This window comes from Rhea pennata, chromosome 6 (genome assembly GCF_028389875.1).
Source record: "Rhea pennata isolate bPtePen1 chromosome 6, bPtePen1.pri, whole genome shotgun sequence".
In the NCBI taxonomy this organism is placed as follows: Eukaryota; Metazoa; Chordata; class Aves; order Rheiformes; family Rheidae; genus Rhea; species Rhea pennata.
In genome coordinates, this window is record NC_084668.1 from 30,205,594 (window position 1) to 30,226,239 (window position 20,646).

At 40.3% G+C, this 20,646-nt stretch overlaps 1 protein-coding gene across 6 annotated transcripts in view; it reads left to right on the forward strand.

Annotated features, from left to right (window-relative positions):
• The window catches only part of GLS (glutaminase), a 57,383-nt gene that overhangs the window by 32,940 nt on the left and 3,797 nt on the right, over nt 1–20,646 (forward strand). For 5 of the 6 annotated variants that reach the window (XM_062578492.1, XM_062578491.1, XM_062578495.1 and 2 more), the window contains 6 exons: nt 108–158; nt 1,719–1,895; nt 2,188–2,319; nt 2,824–2,916; nt 19,576–19,637; nt 20,472–20,548. In XM_062578492.1, the coding sequence (XP_062434476.1) occupies nt 108–158; nt 1,719–1,895; nt 2,188–2,319; nt 2,824–2,916; nt 19,576–19,637; nt 20,472–20,548 (592 nt within the window). Of the gene's footprint in view, nt 1–107; nt 159–1,718; nt 1,896–2,187; nt 2,320–2,823; nt 2,917–3,777; nt 4,442–19,575; nt 19,638–20,471; nt 20,549–20,646 lie in introns of those variants that run through there. The other variant, XM_062578489.1, reaches the window with a different exon arrangement.

Genomic DNA, 20,646 nt, shown 5'->3' on the forward strand with positions numbered 1-20,646 from the left:
CAGTGTTTCATATGCTGACAAGAATATTGCTTGATTTTTAAAGATGCTCTAAAAGATGCATTTAAAAACGTCATTTAGCTAAGGACTCTCTTTGTTTTTCTCATTAGTGCTTTCCAGAAGGCACAGATATGGTTGCAATACTAGACTTCTATTTCCAGGTAACTGACTCTAAAACTGAGATGTATAACAGACTTGGAATCACTATTATTGGCAATAGAAGCTAATCTGTTTGTATATGTGGAGGTTATAATGTTTTACAGTTAACTTTGTCAGTGTTTGTTAAACTCTTGCTTTGAAATGGATGATGTACATTTGATGCATCCAGATTTGTATTTGTTTAAATGCTGTACTTGAGATGTCTTTATTGCTAATGCAAACTACAGGAGCCTTTAAAAGACTAGTGGTTCAGAAGTATAAAAGGTGTTGTATTACTTCAATGAATTTGACAGAAAATTTCTGCTTCTTTGGGTTGCTGCTCTTTATTGTATGTGTATAGTATGTGTATGCCCTATTGTAAACTCAAGAGTAGTGTTATGAACACCATGATTACAAGATCCCTCTCCCCTTTTTGGTAGTGGTTTTTTTTTGTTTTGTTTTGTTTTGTTTGCATTCAGCAAATTAGTTCAGGTCTGCTGCATTTAGTTTTCAAGAGGCAGAATCTGATTGATTCAGTCTGTCTGGGATAGGTTAAAAAAAATCTGGAGTTCTCAAAAGGAATTTGTTTTTGATTCATGATACTTACCTGTGCAAACTGCAAACAATAAACTTTATCCAAGTTTCATTGCGTAGGGATGTGACTGCTATAGTCTTTAAATGAAATGTCTGTAAGGTAAGCTGTGTGTAAACTAGACTTCATATTAATTGAGATGCAAGCTAGTAGTCCATTCAGTGGCCAGTTATTGTTACAGAATAAAACTGAATTTATTTTAATATAGTGATTAAGCATGCCTTTAAAATACTTCCTATCCCCCTGCCCCAGATCCTGATACGCTTCTGAGTGCAAGGCTAGTCAGAAGTTAAGAAATGACAAAACTGACTTTACCTGTGCAGTTTTAATTTGGCCTCATAATCATGCATTCTGATCTGCAGTTCTTTGACTGGTGAATTTTCTTTTTTTTTTTCCCTAGCAGAATCCCTTTTTTCCTCTTGGTACTCAGAAAAAAAGGGCTCGTACAATGGGCAGTAATTCAGTGTTTTTTTTTCCTCCTCGCTGCACAATACTTATTTTCCTTCATGCTACTCAGATTCTACTAAAAAGACTGAATTACTGTTTTTCTCTGTGTTTTCTGTAATGCCTCTTCCACACTAGCATAATTGGGAAGTCAGTGAACAGGAATAAACTTATTTGCATACTGTCTTTGTAAAGCGAGGAAGAATTATTCTCACTTTAGAGAACTGAGGTATAAAACGTAAGTTCAAAGTTTGTAGATGCTTAAATTGAGAAGCTAAAAATACTTCTTAGAAGTAGATGGTATTATGTAGTGTAGTGCTTCAGTCCCAAACTGCTAAGCAGGATTATCAACACCGACGCTGGGATCTTGTATTAGGAGGATTCAGATAGTACTAATGGATGCTACTAGTGTCATCTGTAACAAATGTTATGCTACAGGCTATTTTATGTAATGTTATTTATATAGAGATTTGTTAAGGCTATAGTTAAGGCTTATTGTGCTATTGAAGCTTTATACTACTTATAATCTTAATCTCTCTTTCATAAGCTTTGTTCAATAGAAGTAACATGTGAATCGGCAAGTGTGATGGCAGCAACTCTGGCTAACGGTGGCTTTTGCCCAATCACTGGTGAAAGAGTTCTGAGTCCTGAAGCAGTCCGCAATACCCTGAGTTTAATGCATTCCTGTGGCATGTATGACTTTTCAGGGCAGTTTGCCTTCCATGTAAGTAGTCTTAAGATACTAATTTTATCTAGCCATTTTATCTTTCTTACTTTACTACTGTGTTATTGAAAGCAAATAACTCAATGACTGCATGCCTCAATCGTGCTGAACTGTGCTTCAGATTATCATCTATCTAAAAAGAGATAAGTAATAGAACTTTCCTAGCTCAAAGTGCTTTCCAGAACCACATCTTGAAAGTGCTGCATAATAATCTTCAATAAAATGCTGCAGCATTGTCTTATGGAAGTTAAGAACGTCTGCAGGGGACACTAATTGTCTGATTTTTCTATAGGTTGGTCTTCCTGCAAAATCTGGAGTTGCTGGTGGGATTCTTCTGGTTGTTCCTAATGTTATGGGCTTGATGTGCTGGTCACCTCCTCTGGACAAGATGGGCAATAGTGTTAAAGGGATACATTTTTGTCATGTAAGCAGCTTCTTTTTTTTTTTTTTTTTTGCATATGATGCCTACTGAGCTTCAGTTAACGATGCTGAGATCTGACTAAATCAAACAGTGATTCTTTAGACTTCCATACATACCAAATTTGATCTATTCTAAGAATGGACATCCTAGAAAAGGAGATAAGTTTGCATTCTCATAGTAAGTAACATTCAATTCATTTTGTGGACATCTAGAGATACTGATTTTCATTAATCTTTCTGAAACACTGTAGAAACATTTTTGAAAAAGAATACTTCATGATGTAATGATAACCTGATCTTCTTTATGCTACATCAGAAACTGTAGAACTTGTATAGACACTTTTTTCCCTATAGTTGTTAATTATACAATTTTCAAAACATTAGAGAAACAATTCATACTAGTATATATGGATGTAAAACATAAGTGCTAGTATTATTTATTATAATTTCATGTGCACTTAACTATCACATATGCAAAGGATAATGTATGTTCTCTAAATGTTTTTAGGATCTGGTTTCTCTGTGCAATTTCCATAACTATGATAATTTGAGACACTTTGCAAAGAAGCTTGATCCTCGCAGAGAAGGTGGTGATCAACGGGTAAGTTAATGCATGTTTTCAGTGAGTGTTGTATGTATATTTCAAATGGAAAATAGAAGGTTCTTCTCGATATAAAACTGCTCAATGACATGTATTGCATCAAAACTTTCAGATAAATTAATCTGTGTACTTTATTAGTGGACACTTGTATGGGTGAACCACACTATGACAGAATTTGATAAAATAGAATTTCATCTTAGATTCATCTTAGATTGTAATTCTAATTATCTCTTGCAGTTTTCTTCTCAAACTAGAATAAATACTTGGTATTTGATAGAAGTCACAAAAATATTTTCCTATTCTAGTTGATTTTTAAATAAAGATTTGACCAGCTGGTGGCTTAGTCTTTCTATTCTGTGCTACTGTGCATGAGATGTATGTTCAGTATTTTTCATAGTGATATTACTGAGATGCCATTTCTTGGTGAGAGCTGCCCAGGCAATGACCTCAGGCCTTATGTTGCTGTAGACCAGTGCCTGTTACTAAGGAGTGGTATAAGCAGTCTCTGGGAAAGAGCTGAATCCAGTCCAGCTACATATACAGAAAGATGGCAAGAGTGTGAGGATGACTGAGATAAGGAAAACCTCTTTGCTTTTTATTACCATTAATGTTTTAACTAAGATGTGAAGACTTTCCTAGGAGAAGATATAGAATCATTCTTATAGTGCCTTTATTTGCATGTGTGCATCTAAGAATTAATCAATTTTTGAAGTTTGCTGTTTATAACTGGAAAACGGAAAATAATGGTTTATATGTGAAGAGGTGAAGAAAGATAAAACTTGTCTGTTAGCATTGATTTGCAAATTTGGGGTTTTTCTTTCAAATACACTAATAAATAATGTATGTTGCTTGAACAACTAGCATTCCTTTGGACCAATGGACTATGAGAATCTCCAGCAAGAACTTGCTTTAAAAGAAACAGTATGGAAAAAAGTGTCACCTGAATCAAACGAGGACATCTCCAGAACCGTAGTGTATAGAATGGAAGGTCGGGGAGAGCAAAACTAAAGGAATGGGTTCTAGTTCATTAAACCCTTCATATTAAAACCCTCAAGTATCTCTAGATTTAACTCTGAGTGCTGTTTGCCTGGTATTTCATTTATATATAAATACTGTATAAATTCTGTATGCTATACCAAAAAGACTGTCAAAGTTTAAAAAGATGCATAAACAACAAAACCCAGAACTGTTAACTGACTTGTAGTTACTTAAAGCACGCTTACTTTAAAAAGATGAATTTGAATGCTTTGAACGATATACCTCTTTTGTGTATATCTATGTATTTTGTTTATATCTGAGAATTTTAAGTAAATTAATTATAGCTCTAAGCAAGATAAGATGTGTCCTCTGATCAGGTTCAGAATGTAAAGGTGCAAGAACTTCAGAATATAAAGTAATAGTAAGATCATAAATTCCCAAATAATTGTATATTAAATGGAGATAGATTGAGTCTTGTTACTACTGTATCCTTTTATAAGACAAACATTCAAATTGTATTTAACAGAAATGGATCCCTCAGTTATGCCATGCCATGAAAATGATATATATTTTTGATAAGACCTTCAAGAATTATTAATGCTAATATTTGAGTAAAAGAGCAGAAAGGGTGCTGGGAGAGGAGATGGTTAGTGGGGGGGGGGGGGGGAGAAAAAACCTCTACCTTGTTTGCAAGTTAGTTAATGTAGCAGAAAGTTGGGGGGGTGTTATGTTGGTTTTTTTTTTCTTTTTTTTTTAAACCAAACTATTTCGAGTGTCTTGTTAGCTGCTTGTACTGCCAGTTGGTAGTTATGACTCAAACTGCTTTACTAGTAATGCTGTGCTCCACCCGCAAGAGGAATGTAAGCAATTTTAGAGTGGTAACAAACTGAGTAGGGAGCAGGAAATATATTCAAAGTAAACATTTTGATTGGATTATTGAAACTGCTTACAATTAACTTATTTTTCAGCAGCTAATGTGTGTGCATGTTCATATGTGTATATATATATGTGTGTGTGTGTATGAACGAAGGTCTCTTTTACCTGTATGTGAGCAAATTTAAAAGTTATCAGCTGCTTTTTTAATAAATATGGTAGTCTGTCATCTTGCTGCAAAACAGAACTTTGATCCTTTTGCAGGAAAACTAACTATATCTGTTGCTCAAAAGTATGAAAGTATCAAATTATTTAGATCATCTTGGATAAGATATGTGAAATGATCTATAAGCTTTGAATAGTTAGGCTCAGTAGGCAATTTTGGGTAAGGGCACAGACTTACTAAATTCTTGACACTTTCAGCTTGTTCTATTGTTTCTTAATGATGCTAAATTACTTTAAAGGGTTATTTTCTATCTCTATAAAGTTTTCCCCTTTTTAAGCTTGCAGATAATTTGACATGTTCTCTGCTCCCTCCTGCCCCATCCCCCCACATGTACATCAGAGTCCTGGTTTATAAACTCTGGAAACCTTGTCCAAGTAACAAGAAATAATAATCCTTCATCTGTGTAAATAATAGCTCACTGAGAATCCCAAGAGACTAATGATAGGTAATTCCTTAGTAAACCTCCCATCCTGATACCCTCTGCCAATCCCCTTTCTTGTTTAGTTTGTCTAAAACTTCAAAATGTTAGTTTTGCAGGAGGGGAAGGTTATTGCTTTTCTATTGCTCTTTTTGTCCCATCAAGGAATATGCATAAAGCAAAGCATATGTTGTCTGGAAATGAAAGCTAGTCTTAACTACTCTGTTTAAGTATTGTTAGTTTTGCAAAAATATTTGAAATAATTTATTAATAAATTTAATAAGCTCTGACTTAGCCTCAAATAATCTTCCTCTAGTAATACATTGTAAATGGATTGGCTTTCTGTGTGAGAAGCCTATTATTAAAAAGTATAGGCAAAACAATACAGAAAATGACTCTTCAGTGTATTTGAAGTGCTAGTGGAATGGATAGGTAAATCTGTGTTGCAGATGTCAGTAATAAATTGCTGAGTAATAGCTGTTTTATGATCTTATCACTGATGTTTAGTGTAGGTTTGTGAGTGCTTATCTTGAAAGTTAAGTGAACTAAAATAAAGTTTTCAATTACAAAAATTTCTCACCTTTTTGAGGATCTTACAGTAAAACTATAGTTAGACATAACAAGTATTGAGATCCTGCAAACCTATGTGTGTTTACCTGAAAAATGCTCAACCGAAAGAGGGAACATAATGTGCCTGTGCTGCTAATGAGAAGAATTTACAGTAATGAATACATGTTGTTGATTAAATTACTGATTTAATTAGTAAAGGAACATGTATGATGCAGGATTTGGTTGATGTAATTCTAAATGCATTATTTTCTGAATTTGGCACTGTTTGGATCTAATCTTAGAAATGTAGTTGAAGATGGAGAAATTGTTCCGTCTAGTTTCCAGCTTCAAATAAGAAGCTTTACCATACTTGTGTGTGTAAATTACATACAAAACTTGTGGTAGAGGCAAGTCCTGCTTGGGAGGTATTAAGTAAAGGAGACGACTAGATCTTAAATGTGCTTAATAAGAATATTTAGGGTACAGCTTGCACAATCTTTAAGTGTATATATATTACAGTTTTGTAATATATGCTTTGAAGCCTGTCTCAGAATTGAAGCCAGCCTCTAGTTAGGAGGAGTTAGGAAAAGACTCCCTTGGACCAGTGACTCGAACTCACCTGCAGTCCCAGCAGCTTGCTCTGGCCTGACGTGCCTGCGAGCAGCTCTTGCCAGTGGCAGGAGGTGCCGGGGCTGGATCTGCCGTGCCCCCGTTTCACGAGCTGAGCAGGTCCGAAAGGGTGCGATGCTAGAGGCTAGTCGTTGAATGTTTGAAGATGTTTTCAAGTCTGCAACGGTTTTAGTGTTCACCTGTGCTACAGTAATAGCAATTCTTGATATTCAAGCATTTTAGCTGTGTGTGTTTTTTTCCTTTGTCAGCATCATTAACATTTCATTAGAAATGTAAATGCTTTTTAAAAATTTATTTTAGCATTTGCGTTGTACCTTTTTGCTCAGTTGTTAAGTTACTTGTCTCGTTTTCCATTTTCATTTGCATTGTATGTTATTTATGTATCTTGATTTCCAGCATGCTTATTTTTGTATTGTTTAATAAATTTATTTTAAGCCGATTTTATTGTATTTTTTTCTCTCAATGGAGAACAGATTTGTTCAAATGCATTTTTGAGGCTGAAGTTATATAGTGAGCACTTCTAAGCAATGATAAAGCTCTGGAAAAGTATTTCAAATGAACAGATTTAGTTAAATCAGTCATTGAAAACATTCCCAAGATTTCGCAAACATTTTGAACAGTAATTCTACTTATCTTTCTTTTTGAACTATTACCTTAAAGTTAGAAGTAAAAAACATAGTAAACTTTTTCACTGATTTCTTTCTTTACATTTTTTCGTTATTAGGAAAAAAATATATCATGCAGTAGTATGTTAATGTGTTTGTGTATTTGTGTGGTTCTGAAGATACTAATTCAGTCATTTAGAAAAAGTGATTAATGCTTCCAGAGCCAGAATAACTGTTAACATTGAGCATTACAAAGCGTGAAGTGTAGCTTGTATTAAATCACGTGTAGCAAGGAAGGTATTCCAAATAATATAACTTTGTAATAGCAACCCTGGGATCTGAACAATTGTTAGTTGCATCTGTGTTTGCAAAATCTACAGAAAACTCCTGGCAAGACATTAACCCTTTGTCACAGGCTTACTTTTTTCTGTGGCAATTTATTCGAGATGTGAAATGGTAGATAGATTTACCTGCAAATGATTCTGAGACAGGAATTTGTCCTTGGAGAGTGCCCTAGTGGAAGTGGCCATAATGATTGATTAAACTTTTCTGTAGATTGGTTTATAAGCTGCAGTTAGTTATACTGTGCTTTTAAATTGAGCTGCATATTTGCTGTATGTAAAATACCACAAATCAGAACAACTTACGCTCCAAAAGCCAACAAGACAAGGAAAGGTAGAAGGGTAGATGTGAAGAAAAGCACAGATGATTTTCGGTAGAATTTTTCGTCTCTTTTTATTTGGTTTTCACTGTGCATTTCTTGCCAAAGACCATTGGGTGGGTAGAGAAATAAAAAGGGAATGGAGTCAAAAATCATTGTGTGTGGGAGTGGGAAGTCGAGCTTGATTCATCTGGCTATGTTTGTTATTTTAGAAAATTTGCTCTTGTTTCTCCTGGTCTTGATACATACATGTCATTGATGCACAGTAGCTAGGATGTGAAGCAGAACAGTTAGTTATGAACTATATCATTTTATATTTTATTTTTAGTATCCTATACATTGCTTTTATGAGATGTTTTTCTTTTTTAACTGAGTTTAAATGTTTTTGTACTTTCCTGTTTTAAAATAAGGTGGGAATTTAAGGAACAGTTATTCCAGTGAAAGACTACTAGCCTTTTCTCAATGGAGTTACTGAGGTCACTAAATAAACCTTAACAGTTTACCTTCAGTGCAGAATTTCTTTGCTCAGGAATTTGGATGTTTCAGGTGTCTGTGGTAGTTGCACAAAGTCAAGATTCTGCAGAGCAGCAGTTGAAAAATAGTAGTACATGTACCTGTGTAATTCCTGAACTGTGGTAGGTGCTTTGCTAATACTTCTTCCTAAAATCCTGAAGACTTAATAGTTTTCTTTTAAAAAGAAAATGTTGATGATACTGTAAATCAAGTGAAAATCTAACTAAAACGTGCTAAAACTAATATTTTGTCTGTCATACTTCTTGTCCTGTCTAGATAACACATGAAATAGTGTATGTTATGGCATGTTTTTAGAAGATGGGTAGTGTACAGATCCATCTTGTTTCAGGAATTTAAGTCTTGATGTGTTGATAGTTTGTTGTAGTTTAAATCATAAAACCTACTTTCTTAAAATAGAGTACCGTTTTAGATTCTAGAGAATTTTGTGTACAAAATAGAAATGTCCTGTTTCCTTTTGCTTTCATGCAAGTAGAAGTCAATTGTATTAGTAACTTAATACTGCTTTATGCAGACTTGATTTCACTTGAATATTTAACCATTCAGAATCTTTTTGCAGGACTCTAATATCACACAATTCTGCACATAGTTCAATTACTTGTGAAAGTAACCACTGTGGTGCGTGGCTTTTTTTTTTTTTTTTTTTTTTTTTTTTTTTTTTTTCCCCAATGCACAGCAGGCCTTACATTCTTAATGGTTACATCTGATTTTATGATTTTATTTAAACTGATGTAAGCAGAGGTTAGCTTAGAGACTGGCAGAAATGTGACAGTGGTGAGCTCTACACCGGTTTAATTGGCTTAAACATAATTTTAATTTAGACAATGAAGCTAACACAGAAGCCTGACCTGTAGTAAGTTTGTTATAGTTAAGTGGCTCATGCAGATTTTAAGAACAAAGATGCATTTATGTGTTGGGAGAAAGTTGTCAGACTGTTACTTCGGTGCTAAAACTCACTGGGAAGCAGGGTTCAATGAAGGACAAGGGGAAAAGGAAAGAATTTTAAAAAACACTTCTACTCTCCAAAATATTTCAACCAGCTGTACTTACACGTATGTTATTTAGGTGCTGGGCGTGCAGGGGACAGGGGCTGTTCTAAGGTAACGCTTTGTGCTTTCGCTGCTGCTTTGCTCTGATTCTGACTCAGCTGGCGTGTAGCTGGTACCTTCTCCTAGTGCCTTTTGCTTATTTTCTTGATGGCGTTTATGCTTGCAGAAGGCAAAAGGTGTCTTCTGCCTATCTTCTCTCCAGACTTCCTCTGGTCCCTTTGCCTGATCACCTGCAGCAGAGCTCAGGTTCGGTGGCAGTGTTACCTGAGAAATTACAGGCTGGCAGTGGTAATGCTGCTGCTTTCAGAGATCGATGTACCTTAATTTCATGGCTAATTGGTCAGGCTTAGAATAAATTACAATTTTATTCTAGTTGTGCTACTGTGTTAATCTGTTTGACTAGCAAGATCATGTTTTTCAGTTTCAGCTTGGATTTGATTCTTATTTTTACATTACTGAATCATACAAAATTTCTAAGTAACTGTTCTAGTAATATGCCTAGCATAATATTTGACTATTAAAAATATACATGTTTCATAGCTTGTATTAAATCCCTTTCTCATTTGTATTTTGTGCAGCTATTTAATGATTAGAAATGCTTCTGGTACACCAAATTTTATGGAAGTAAATCAGAAACGATACTGAAGATGGACCTTTTAAGAACAATCAGCAGCTAACTATGGCTTTCAAAACTTTTTTTTTTCCTTTGGAAGGTCCTTTAATAGTTAAGTGCAGTTGTTAAGTAGGAGTTTTCTCTTGAGTTGCTGAACAGCTGATGTACAGAATTTAAAGTACTTGTGTACTGACATGAAATGGGAGTTTATTTTTGTACAGTGTGTTTTCATAAGTCAGGACAGTTTTACTTTGATGGTGCCATCTTCCTAACACACTTGCACGAAGTGCAGGAGGTTCTAGTGCCTGTAAACAACCAAGCGACACCGTAGACTTGTGGAAAAATTGAAGTTGGAAGGTACCTCTGGTGATCCTCTAGTCCACTCTCCTGCTCAAAGCAGGCTCTTACATAAAAGTTGGATTGTGTCACTCAGGGACTGTGCCAGTCGCATGTTAAATCTCCACGGATGGAGATGCCGTAACCTCTCTGGATAACCTGTTCCAGTGTTTTGCCAAATTTTTTCCTGACATCGAGTTGGAATTTTCCCTTCTAGCAGCTTGTGACAGTGGTTCCTGTCTCTTCACGTGCATGCGATGAGCTAGCTTACCATCGTGTGGAAATCTGTTGTCTTGTTGGGGAATTCTAGGAGCAGCGTGAGTGAAAATAGCCTTTCGTCAGCAGTTACTCACATTTTGCCTCCAGCTGTATTTTCCTACTGAATGCTAATATCTTTAAAAGACATCAGTGAAAGTAAAATGATGCAAGAATTTAAGAACAGAGTAGTCCCTTCATTCTTTGTTAAAGCATATAGGCTGAATGCAAACTTGCAGATAAGTTATTTGCTGAGGGAAAGTGTCACTTGTAGGACCTCTTATGCTCAGTTCATTGTTTCGTTAGTAATTACTCTGATCACACAGAATTGAGTGAGAGGAAGAGATAATCTTGCTTGCTTCCTGTTGATGTGATTCACTAGTCACACTTCTTCCTTGAGGAAGACAACTTCATTGTTTGGTCAGGAATTACTCATTCAGTGTCTCTCTCCTTTTTTTTTTTTTTTTTTTTTTTTTTTTTTTTTTTTTTTTGGTAGACCTGTTTTTGGTTATATGTGTAGTTTTAGGTCTCTAGGTAAGTACATTTCTGTTTTTATACACACTTTCTGAAATGACTTTTCTTTAAACAATTATAGGTTTGGCAAGATTAAATGCAACTAGTTTAAAATATAATCTCAGTCTGAAAATGAACTGTTCTGATCACACATGCTTTAAAAAAATACTCAGACTAGAACAGATGTAGAAAAAGATTAAGTGTAAGGAGATGGAGAAAAGAATCTTAAGAGAGGAAGCTAAAAGAACTTGGTATGTTTTGCCTAATATAACAAAAGTTGATGGGGAATAAGATTGTTCTGAAGGTTTAGGGGATAAAACTATGAGGCAGAAGATCTTTTTAAGCTAATAGATGCAAGAAAAACAGGTAACAGACTGAAAATTAAAAGGATGTTTCTAAACTATCAGGGACAAGCTTCTAGAAACAACCTTTCTAAAAGAGTGGAGTGCAAATTCCTGGTAAGATTTCACCTCTTCTGATTTCAGCCTGTAAGGCGAGGTCAGAGTCTCCTGCTTGTAATGTTTAGGTGAATCTTATTGAGAACATTTTCCTATATTCTGGAAATAATTCACAGCTTGGAGTCTTGTAGTTCGAGTAAAGCATTGTCCATAAAGTGTGAAGTACCTGCAGCCAGCCAGGAAAGCAGGAGCGTCGCTCTACTGGGTAGAGCAGGTTTCTGTCGTAGTCAGTAGGTCCTTGAAAAGGCAGACGTTCTTTTGTCCTGTCTGCTTAATACCTCACTAAAGCATCAATCAGCATTCTGCTTTATTCGTTTGATTATCGCTGATCCCAGTCCTTTGGTCCCTGAGCTTGCAGTGTTAGTACTGTCTGTATCCACTACTTCAAAGGCTCTTGTTTTTCTCCTACATCAAAGGGTCAACTAATCAGTATTCATTCCATTCCCCTTGTTAAGGTTTTTCTATATATTTTGTATGCTTTTGGTTGCAGAAGTGTTTGTGGAGGTTAATCTATGAAAGGACCAAACAGGGACTGCAGAAATCCATATCGTGAAATGATGATTATAAGATTTTTGCTATAGATATGTACAACAATTATTATTCTACCATTTTGAAAACTTTGGAATTTTCAGTCATCATAACTTACTGGCAAAACATCACTTCAGTGCTTTCTAAGCAATGCTGAAAAACTTTCACAACAGCAGAGAAAGCTTGCCTCTAAGAGAAGCATTTCTCTCCATGCAACTTTGATGCTTTGAATGTGGCAGCAAGATTGAAGTGTTTCCACACGAAATACCGATGGCAAGTGCTTATTGCCTAAAATTGAAAATTTGCTTCATTTTCATCTGCTGACTTGAAGGGAGAAAGTCTTTATGCTTGAGGAGAACCGTCTGCATAGTATTCCTCTATCATGTCACTCATGGGCAACGCAACAGTGACTCTTTTGTCATCAGGACGGGAGCGAGGTCACATCTTCTGTTACTCTCTCTTGTCGGGAAGTCGCAAGTCTGTGGGATTGGTTCTTTTATTTTAGTTATTCTGATTATTTTTTGCTAATTAGGTCTTCAAAAACTTCCCATTATCTTGACAGGCAGCAGCTTATGAAGGTGTTTTGAATACTGTGTCAATATGTGAAATGAACCAACTTCAGGCCTCATGTCCAGTGAAGAAGAATTGCGTTATTTTGTTTCTGATGCTGGCAGTCTTATCGGTAGTTTCCTTAGTTCTGTTGTCTCTCTTTTTTTTAAGTATCAATTCTTTTTTCAGAAGAAATCAGAAATAGCTGGCAAAACTGAACGCTGATCATACTGGTGTTAGCCTAGCCAAGGCAGTTTTGGTACTCAAGTCTCTCTCCTCTTTCCAGTATTCTTCCCTTTGAAATCAACGTAATTTTCCCCCAAACAAAATTTATAGTTGCAGATAGCTTGCACTTTGCTTCATGCCTAATTACTACAGAGTAACATTTGAGCAGACTTGCGTATTTTCCCAAGCATATGTTTGCATATGGAGGGAAGTTGGCCAGCTGTCATTACATCAGCATTTAAGCCCTGGTGAAGCTTCAGCATTAGTTATTCAAGTTTTCCTGTTAGTGTTGGAAAAACTTGGGATCATCTGTGAGCTGTTCCAAGGAATCTGTGTCAGAGCAATATTGGCTCCAGTCATCCTTATATCTGGTTTTAATATTCTGCACAAGGATTGTGTATATGGAAACCTTAAGGCCTCTGTACAGAAATTTTCCTCTCCCTAGAGAAATTCTTTTTCCTGGAATCTTAACCTAATACTAATGGAATTGATGAGTCTGTCTTTTGAGCTCCTCATTGCTTTTTTTTGTATCCCTTCAAGCAATATACTTTAATGGTAGTTGCATCTGCTAGATGGGAAGCATCATGCCCCCTTTTCCCCAAACTTCTACTGTTGTCACACTAAATACGCCCATCCCTAATGGCAGTACAAGAAAGGAGGAGCTATCCCAAAAGCCCTGGGCGTTCTTGTGGTATCACTTAACCTTTTCTAGATTAAGAAGAACAGCGTTTTTGTTGTACACAGGGGTTCAACTGAATTCCTGTTCATGTGAGCCACTCTCCCACCCTGGAGATCTGGAGTCAGTATTGGTGAAGGACTCCCGGGGCGCGGGGTGACCTGGTTCGTCCGCCCCCGTTGCGGGGGGAGTGGGGTAGTCAAGGAGCATTGCTGGCCAGCGTGGTCTGAGCTCACCCCGGCTCACCCCCCGGGGCTCGGGCCTCTCTGGAGCGGAGTACCTGGGCATGGGCTCTCGGAAAGAATCCTGGTTGTTGAAGGTAAGTAGTTGTTTTATTTAATCTAGCAAATACTTTGATTATTTAAGTCTTTATTCCATTTAATTAAATAGACTATTTGCAATTGAAACACTGTCAGCTTACTAATGCTTTAGATTTAATAGCCAGAAAAGTGTCAGTAAGCCAATTCAGAGTATTCATTCTCATGAAATAAGCTCTCTGCTTTGGTAACTCACCATCTTCAAGGACAGTTCAGTAATAGTGTTGTTGTTACTGACCTTCAGGCACATGAGGTAAGCCAAATGTAGTATGAAGTAGACTGTGTTAGTTAGGGATTCACCCAGAATATTGAAGATAAATTTAGTATTTAAAACTCCATTTAAAAGATATTAGATCTCATTTACTGTTTAAAGATTAGAGAGTGAAATTTAATAATCTCAGAGCATGCAGTGGCTGAGTTAGTAGTAGAACTGAGCTTAGTCCTGTCCGTGACTCTTGGTTTTGCTCTGTGTGCACTGGGGGGACGTTTTTCCTTTCCTTTTCTCCCCCGCCTCCTCCCGAACTGCTGCTCCTGCTGCCTTCTGTCCTGTTAGCGCTTAAGCGAGGCAGCCTGGCCGGAGACGGCGGAGGCGAGGTGGTTCGAGCAGTACTGCTGAGAGACACTCTTTCCAGATCTTCATGTCTGCTTCGTGGCTGTCTTACGAACAAGATTTTAATCTGGCTTTCGTAGCGCTAGATGCGGTTGGCAGAGGAGGTACCTCCTGCTCAATCGCTGTTTCCGGCATACTTGTCACGCTTTTAAAATTCTGTGTAAAATAGCACAGTAACAGATCAAAAAAATGGCAGTTGGACAAACGAGTGTGCTGTTGTGCTAGTTTGTAGCGAGTATCATTTCTACACATGTTCCTCAAAATCTAGATCACTTTATTCTGATGAACGAAGCATTTCAGGTTGAGATATGCAAAGAAAATTCATTGTAAAACACAATGCTGGTACTCTTGATTTGTAAATTCAAGTTGAACTTGCAAATTCAACTATTGTCTAAAGTATTGCTTTTGCACTTTTTTCTTTTAACCTATCTGAAAAGTTTGAAGGAAATGCAAATGCAGCAAATCCATCCAATGCTGTAATAGATCAACAAGTAGGAGAAGAGGGAAACTATTTCTCATTAGACCTCACCTCCAAGAAGGCCACCTCTTTTCTGTTGGGACTTCAGCCTATACGTTCCTGAGTAAAGGAGGTTGGTTTTCTTGGGCTGAAGAAAGAGGTTTATTGCATTTTTTTTTTTTTTTCCCTAATGCCCAGAGAAATCTGCTGTATGTACGTTTTTAGTTTGATAAGATATTTTCTGTGTTCAGCAATGTGCAGAGCTACAGTGATGGCTACTGCGACTAAGCGGTCAGCGCAGGCTTGTTCACGTCTCACTGCGGCTGCGGCTGGGTTGGAGCACGTCAAAACTCTTCACTTGGTTTTCAGACTTTAAGAAAGGTGATTTCAGGACCATGAAGTATTTTCTGAGTGCCTGCTCTTTACTTTAAAATACAGAAGCTGGCCCGCAGCCCGGCCGTGGGCGGCCGGAGCGGCCGACGGAGCCGCGCACGTGGCGGCAGCTCGCCCGGGCGACGTAGGGCGAAGGCGGCGAGCCCTGCGGCGGCTCGGCGGGGCGCTCGGCGCGGGGCCGCGACGCTCGCCCGAGGCCGCGGCGGCCGCGGCAGCTCGGAGCCCTGTCGGACGTGCGTGGGAACGCGGCCTCCTGCTCGGCTTCGCTCGGGCAGCTCGGCTTCGCGGGCGTGGGCGTTTTCAGTGCGTGCACAAACCGGGTTTGAGCTCAGCTGCTAAAACTGTAAGGCGGTTACGGAGGGATAGATAAACGCTTCAGGGCCTGTTGGTTTTCTCCCAAGAGCACGGGCTGTGCGGGTAATCGCCGGGCAAGCAGCACTGCGATTAATTCCGCCGCCGAGGCTCCAAAAATAAGCTCTGTGGTAGCAGCTTTGAAAGCTAATGTTGCAGCCCGGACTCCAGGAGTAAGCGCTGCTCCCGCAGCTCCTGGAGCCGGTGGGGCCGGGTGCCGTGGCCCGCGGCGCCGGCGAGGCGCCCGGGAGCGGGCCGCGCGGCCCGGGTGGAGGTCTTCAGGGAGCCCGTAGTTCGTCCGCCTTCCGCACTCCTTCAAGTTACGTCGGGAAAGTAGGACCAGAGATGTGGAAGACGGGTTTGAGAAGAAAAGAGACGGAAAACCCCTGAAGAGGAGTAGGAGTTTTGCGGGACCGCTCGGCGCCTTGGCTGCGTTCGGAAGCACGTCTGCGTGCGGTTAAGAGGCGCGAGCGTGCGCGCTAGCGCGTTCCCGCGTCCCGCGGCCGTTGGTAGCGTGGTGGGGACAGGGACTTTCCCGAAGGATCTGGTGTTCCTGCGAGCCGGGCGCCCGGTTAGTCTGCGGGCAGAAGGCTCCCGCGGCAGCCGGCCTTGCGCCGGTGTCGCGCTGGTTGGGCTCCGTCGGTGCTGGGTTGCGTGAAGGGACTTCGTAGAGCGTCCGTCCTCGGGGCCGCTGGGCGGGGGGCCGTGGCAGGGCTCGCGCGTCTCCGCTCGCGCCCCGCGGCTCCGGGGCCGCCCGGCCGAGCAGGGGCTGGACGCGCGCCGGGGGCTCCCCGGCCCGAAACGCCGAAGCTGGGCTCGCGCCTGCGGGCGGGTTCGGCGGCTCTCGTTGGCGCGTCAGCCGTGGAGCGGGTTAACGCCTAGCGCGTCTGGAAACCCCTGCGCGCAGGCTGTCGCACGCGGGCGCTTTTCCGGCCCCCTCGGTGTGGGCGCCTCCGTCTCGGTTCCCGTTCCTGAAACGTTCTGGGTTTGGTAGAGATCTGTTTGTGCGATGACTGGAAAACCAGCGGCTATAAAGGCTGTAAGAAATGTCGGTGAGGGGCACAGAGGTTAAGTGATTTTGAAAAACCCACTGGGGGAGGAGGAGGTTTGTTCACAGTTTTTGCTCACCTTTGGGTGATAACTTTACGTTCTTTCAGGGGAGACGGTGCACGCGCTCAGGAGCAACGGTACCAGCTTTTCGTTGCAGTGTCTTTCCCTGCAAAAACCAACTTCATACTGAAAAATGGTACATTTTCAAGAAAAAATGTGTCTGTCTTTTGTAGCTTTAAACATTGGATGCTAGAGAGCAGATTGCAGTGTACTGTAAATTAATGGTAAATATTTGCAAGCGCGATCGATTCTTCAGGCAAGCAGCCCTGTCCAGTGTCTTAACACTGAGCGCACCAACACGTGGATTCTTCTCTGAGATAGCATTTCTAGTTTATTTTTGTTCTTTTTATGACTGTTTGTATTACAGGCTTAATTTCTAGCTTGAAGCTTCAAAACTAATTCTTGGGTTGTTCAGATTGGGATCCTGAAACCTCACGTACAGGGGGAGGTTCAGCTGTGGGCTGTGCTTAGCTGTGGTTGAATTTACAAGTTTAATGGTGTAAGATACCAGTTACTAAACTTCTAATTTGCTCCAGCTTCTTCACTTTTTCTGTTTATAGGTCATTGCAACCGTTTCCTAACTTACCATGGCATATCTTAGGACTGAGGGTTTTTTTTTTTTTTTAACTGATAAAATGAGTTTTTAAAATCCTGTAGCTCTTCAGGAGCGATCCCGGGTTATCAGGGGCCTGGCTGAGCGTGCCGGAGGCCGGTGAGGAGGCGGCCGGGCGCGAGCAGGCGGGCGGTGGCGGGCCCCTGCGCGCCGCGAGCCCAGCCGGGTTTGTCTGGAGCCTCCTGTCGCGGCCCGCGGCGCCTGTCGGCGTTCGGCCGCGGTGCAGGGCTTGAGAAACGACGTGTGTTCGGAGAACCTTTTTTCCCAGTAGTTTGAACGCTTTTTTCAAAGTTTAACCTGCGAGATATTTCGTGAGTGCCGGGCGGAGGACTGCAGAGAGGTTAGGATTTTCTGTTTGTTTATCCTTGCGCGTGTTACGATAAGCAGCACCCTGTTAAGCTGTTGTGCTTGACTATTCCTCAGTCACCTGGAAAAACGCTAGTGTCAGAAATAATATTTTTTCAGTCCGTAACGCTCCCAAAGCGATTTGGGGGGACTCTCAGGAGGCAGGACGCAGCAGTAAATTAAAATCCAGGTTCAGCGACCCTTTTCGTTAATCGCTTCCCCTGGAATTAATCCAGCTCTGAGCTAAATTGATTTTTTGGGGAAGGATTTGCTTTGCCGGGGGCGCGCAGCTGGCCGGCCAGGCGCGCTGCAGCGCCGGGGAAGGGGCCGGGGCGGCCCCGGCGCCGCTGGGGTCCGTCTTGGGGCCTCGGCCCTTCGTCTGGGGAGCAGGTAACGACGGAAACGTGGCGCTCGGAGAGATCCGTTGAAAAGCTGTGGGGATGAGCTGGGCAGCGATACACGGGTTGTTCTTGGAGGTGGAAAAAACCCCGTGAGGTGTGCTGAGGTGTTGCTTCTCATGGGTAGCATCGGTACATCTGCACTGAAACGGAGCTTTTCTGTTAGGATTTTCTTAGCTACCGTGAGAAAGCGTACTTTGAGAACATGTTTATTATAAGCATTAGAAAAATCAAGGACAGCAGTGTACTTGCTTTCCACAGGGATTACGCTCCTGAAATAGCAAAGCAGCCTGTGGGTTTTGCCATGTTTCCTCTATTTATATGCAGTTTGTTTGAGATTTGAAGGAGATTTGGTTCAAACCTTTAGTGCAATCAAGCTTACAAGGTATTTAAAGTGCAATATGAAAGCATTAGAATAAGAAGCTCTTTAATGTTTTGCAACTTCCGCTGCCATATTTGTGTCTCTTTTTTGGCATTTGCTTTGTGACTGTTTTCTGGATGTGTGTTTTTGGTTTTGGTTTCGTTTTTTTCTTTTTTTCCTCTGCTCTCTTGTGCCCCCGGTGTTTTCTCTGAGACTCTGGTAGCAGTTGTGTAACCCAACGATAAGGCTTCTGGCGTCTGAGGTCCCCTCTGATGAGATCCAGTACAGACATGTGGAGGAGGTGCTCTCTCCATTTTCCTCTTTTTAACCTTCAAGGTTACAGAAGTGCATGCAGTAGAAAACGCGCTTCTAGGCCAGTAAGCCGAGCGTTTGGGGGACAGGGAGTTTTGACGTAGATTTTTAAGTCTGGCTTGTGCTTTGCTCTTGATTTTTTGACAAGCAAAGCGAGACCTTAGGCAAATAGGAAGCTTCTGTCTGCAATTTCTTTTCACCTAATAACTTCTGTTTGTCCTGAATGGTGAGGCCTTGGATGGTGATTTCATATATACTGTTTGGATTAGTATCTTCTTTAAAACTAAGTTCTTCTGCCATAACTGCAGAACTATAGTTGCAGAATCCTGTTTCTTCCTGCTTGTATCCCGTTACCTTTACTGCTGTACTGACAGCAGCCGTGTTTCTTCTCAAATTTTATTTCTCTGAACTAAACGAGCAGAGTTTTTTGTTTTTTTTTTTTTCTTAATCTGTGCATGTATTTCTTTTTGTTCTTTTGATCAGTCAAGAGGTTGGTTTTGTGGTATGTTACCTTGGATTTTACAATATTTATCTTAAAGGAGGAGTTCTACCTTCTCCGAGATTGTGGAGGGACGTGGCCTGAGACCAGGCCTGCGGCTCCTAGGAGGGAAGTCGGAGCGAGAGCGAACCGCGAGCACCGAGCAGCCGGCCGTGCTGGGGCTTCGCTCTTCCTTCTGGGTAAAGAAACGCGATAAACTGGGCTTCGTCTCTCTTCGTAGGTGAAGTCTGTGATAAACCTGCTGTTTGCTGCCTACACGGGGGACGTGTCTGCGCTGCGGAGGTAAAATAGCGTGGGGCGGAGGGCAGGGACGGCGCCCCTCTCGCGTCCGCTGCCGTCGCTCGCCTACGGATACCTGCTCGTGTCCGTGGCGGGGAAATCGGAGCTGCGGGGGGAGGAACATGTTCCACTAACATGCTGTTAAAGTCTTCTAATTATTGCGTTTTCATTGTTTTAATTAATGCAATAATTTAATTGCATTCAACCAAACGAGTCAGGCAAAATGCATTTAAAAAAACTTTTGAAAAATCATAGCTTTGCACAAGTATAGAGAGAGATAGGAGGATATTAAATAGCAATCAGACAAAATGCAGGCAACAAAGTTGTACTGTACCCCAGCAATTTGCAGGAATCCTTTTGCTTTCCGTTTCTTCGGAGCCTGCTGAGTTACCTTGCCTTACCGGTTCTTTTTATCGTGACAGCGCAGAATTCTGGCCAGACTCTAGCATGCTTTTTGGTTCAAATCTGAAACTGCTGGAAAAAATCAAGTTGGAACATATATGTTATGGCTGGAGATGTTAGGAAATCTGGCTTTGATTTCTAAATCCCAAGTAGAATCTGGCAGTGGTTAAATCAATAGTAGTAATAGACTAAATAAACATACTACATTTGACTAGAATACATTTGAGTATAGTTAATGGGAAGAAAAAGTGTGTATAGGTTACAGTGAGATAGAAGAACCGTTCAGTTACTTCTAGCACTCTGCGGGACTTTCAGACTCGTGAGTCTTCTCCAGGTTGCTGCAGCTGGTGTGGAATTTTCTTTTTACAATGATATTTCTTAAAATATTTTTTGTTATGACATTTTGTTATATTTTTCTTTTCTTTTTTTTGTTAGATTTGCTCTCTCAGGAATGGATATGGAACAACGAGATTATGATTCACGAACAGCATTGCATGTAGCGGCTGCAGAAGGTACTGTCTCCTCCTGTATGATATGATATCTATTAATGGAATTTGGTCAGTTATCTTTAAAGATATTCCTATTCTATATATATGCATCTTCTTTTTCT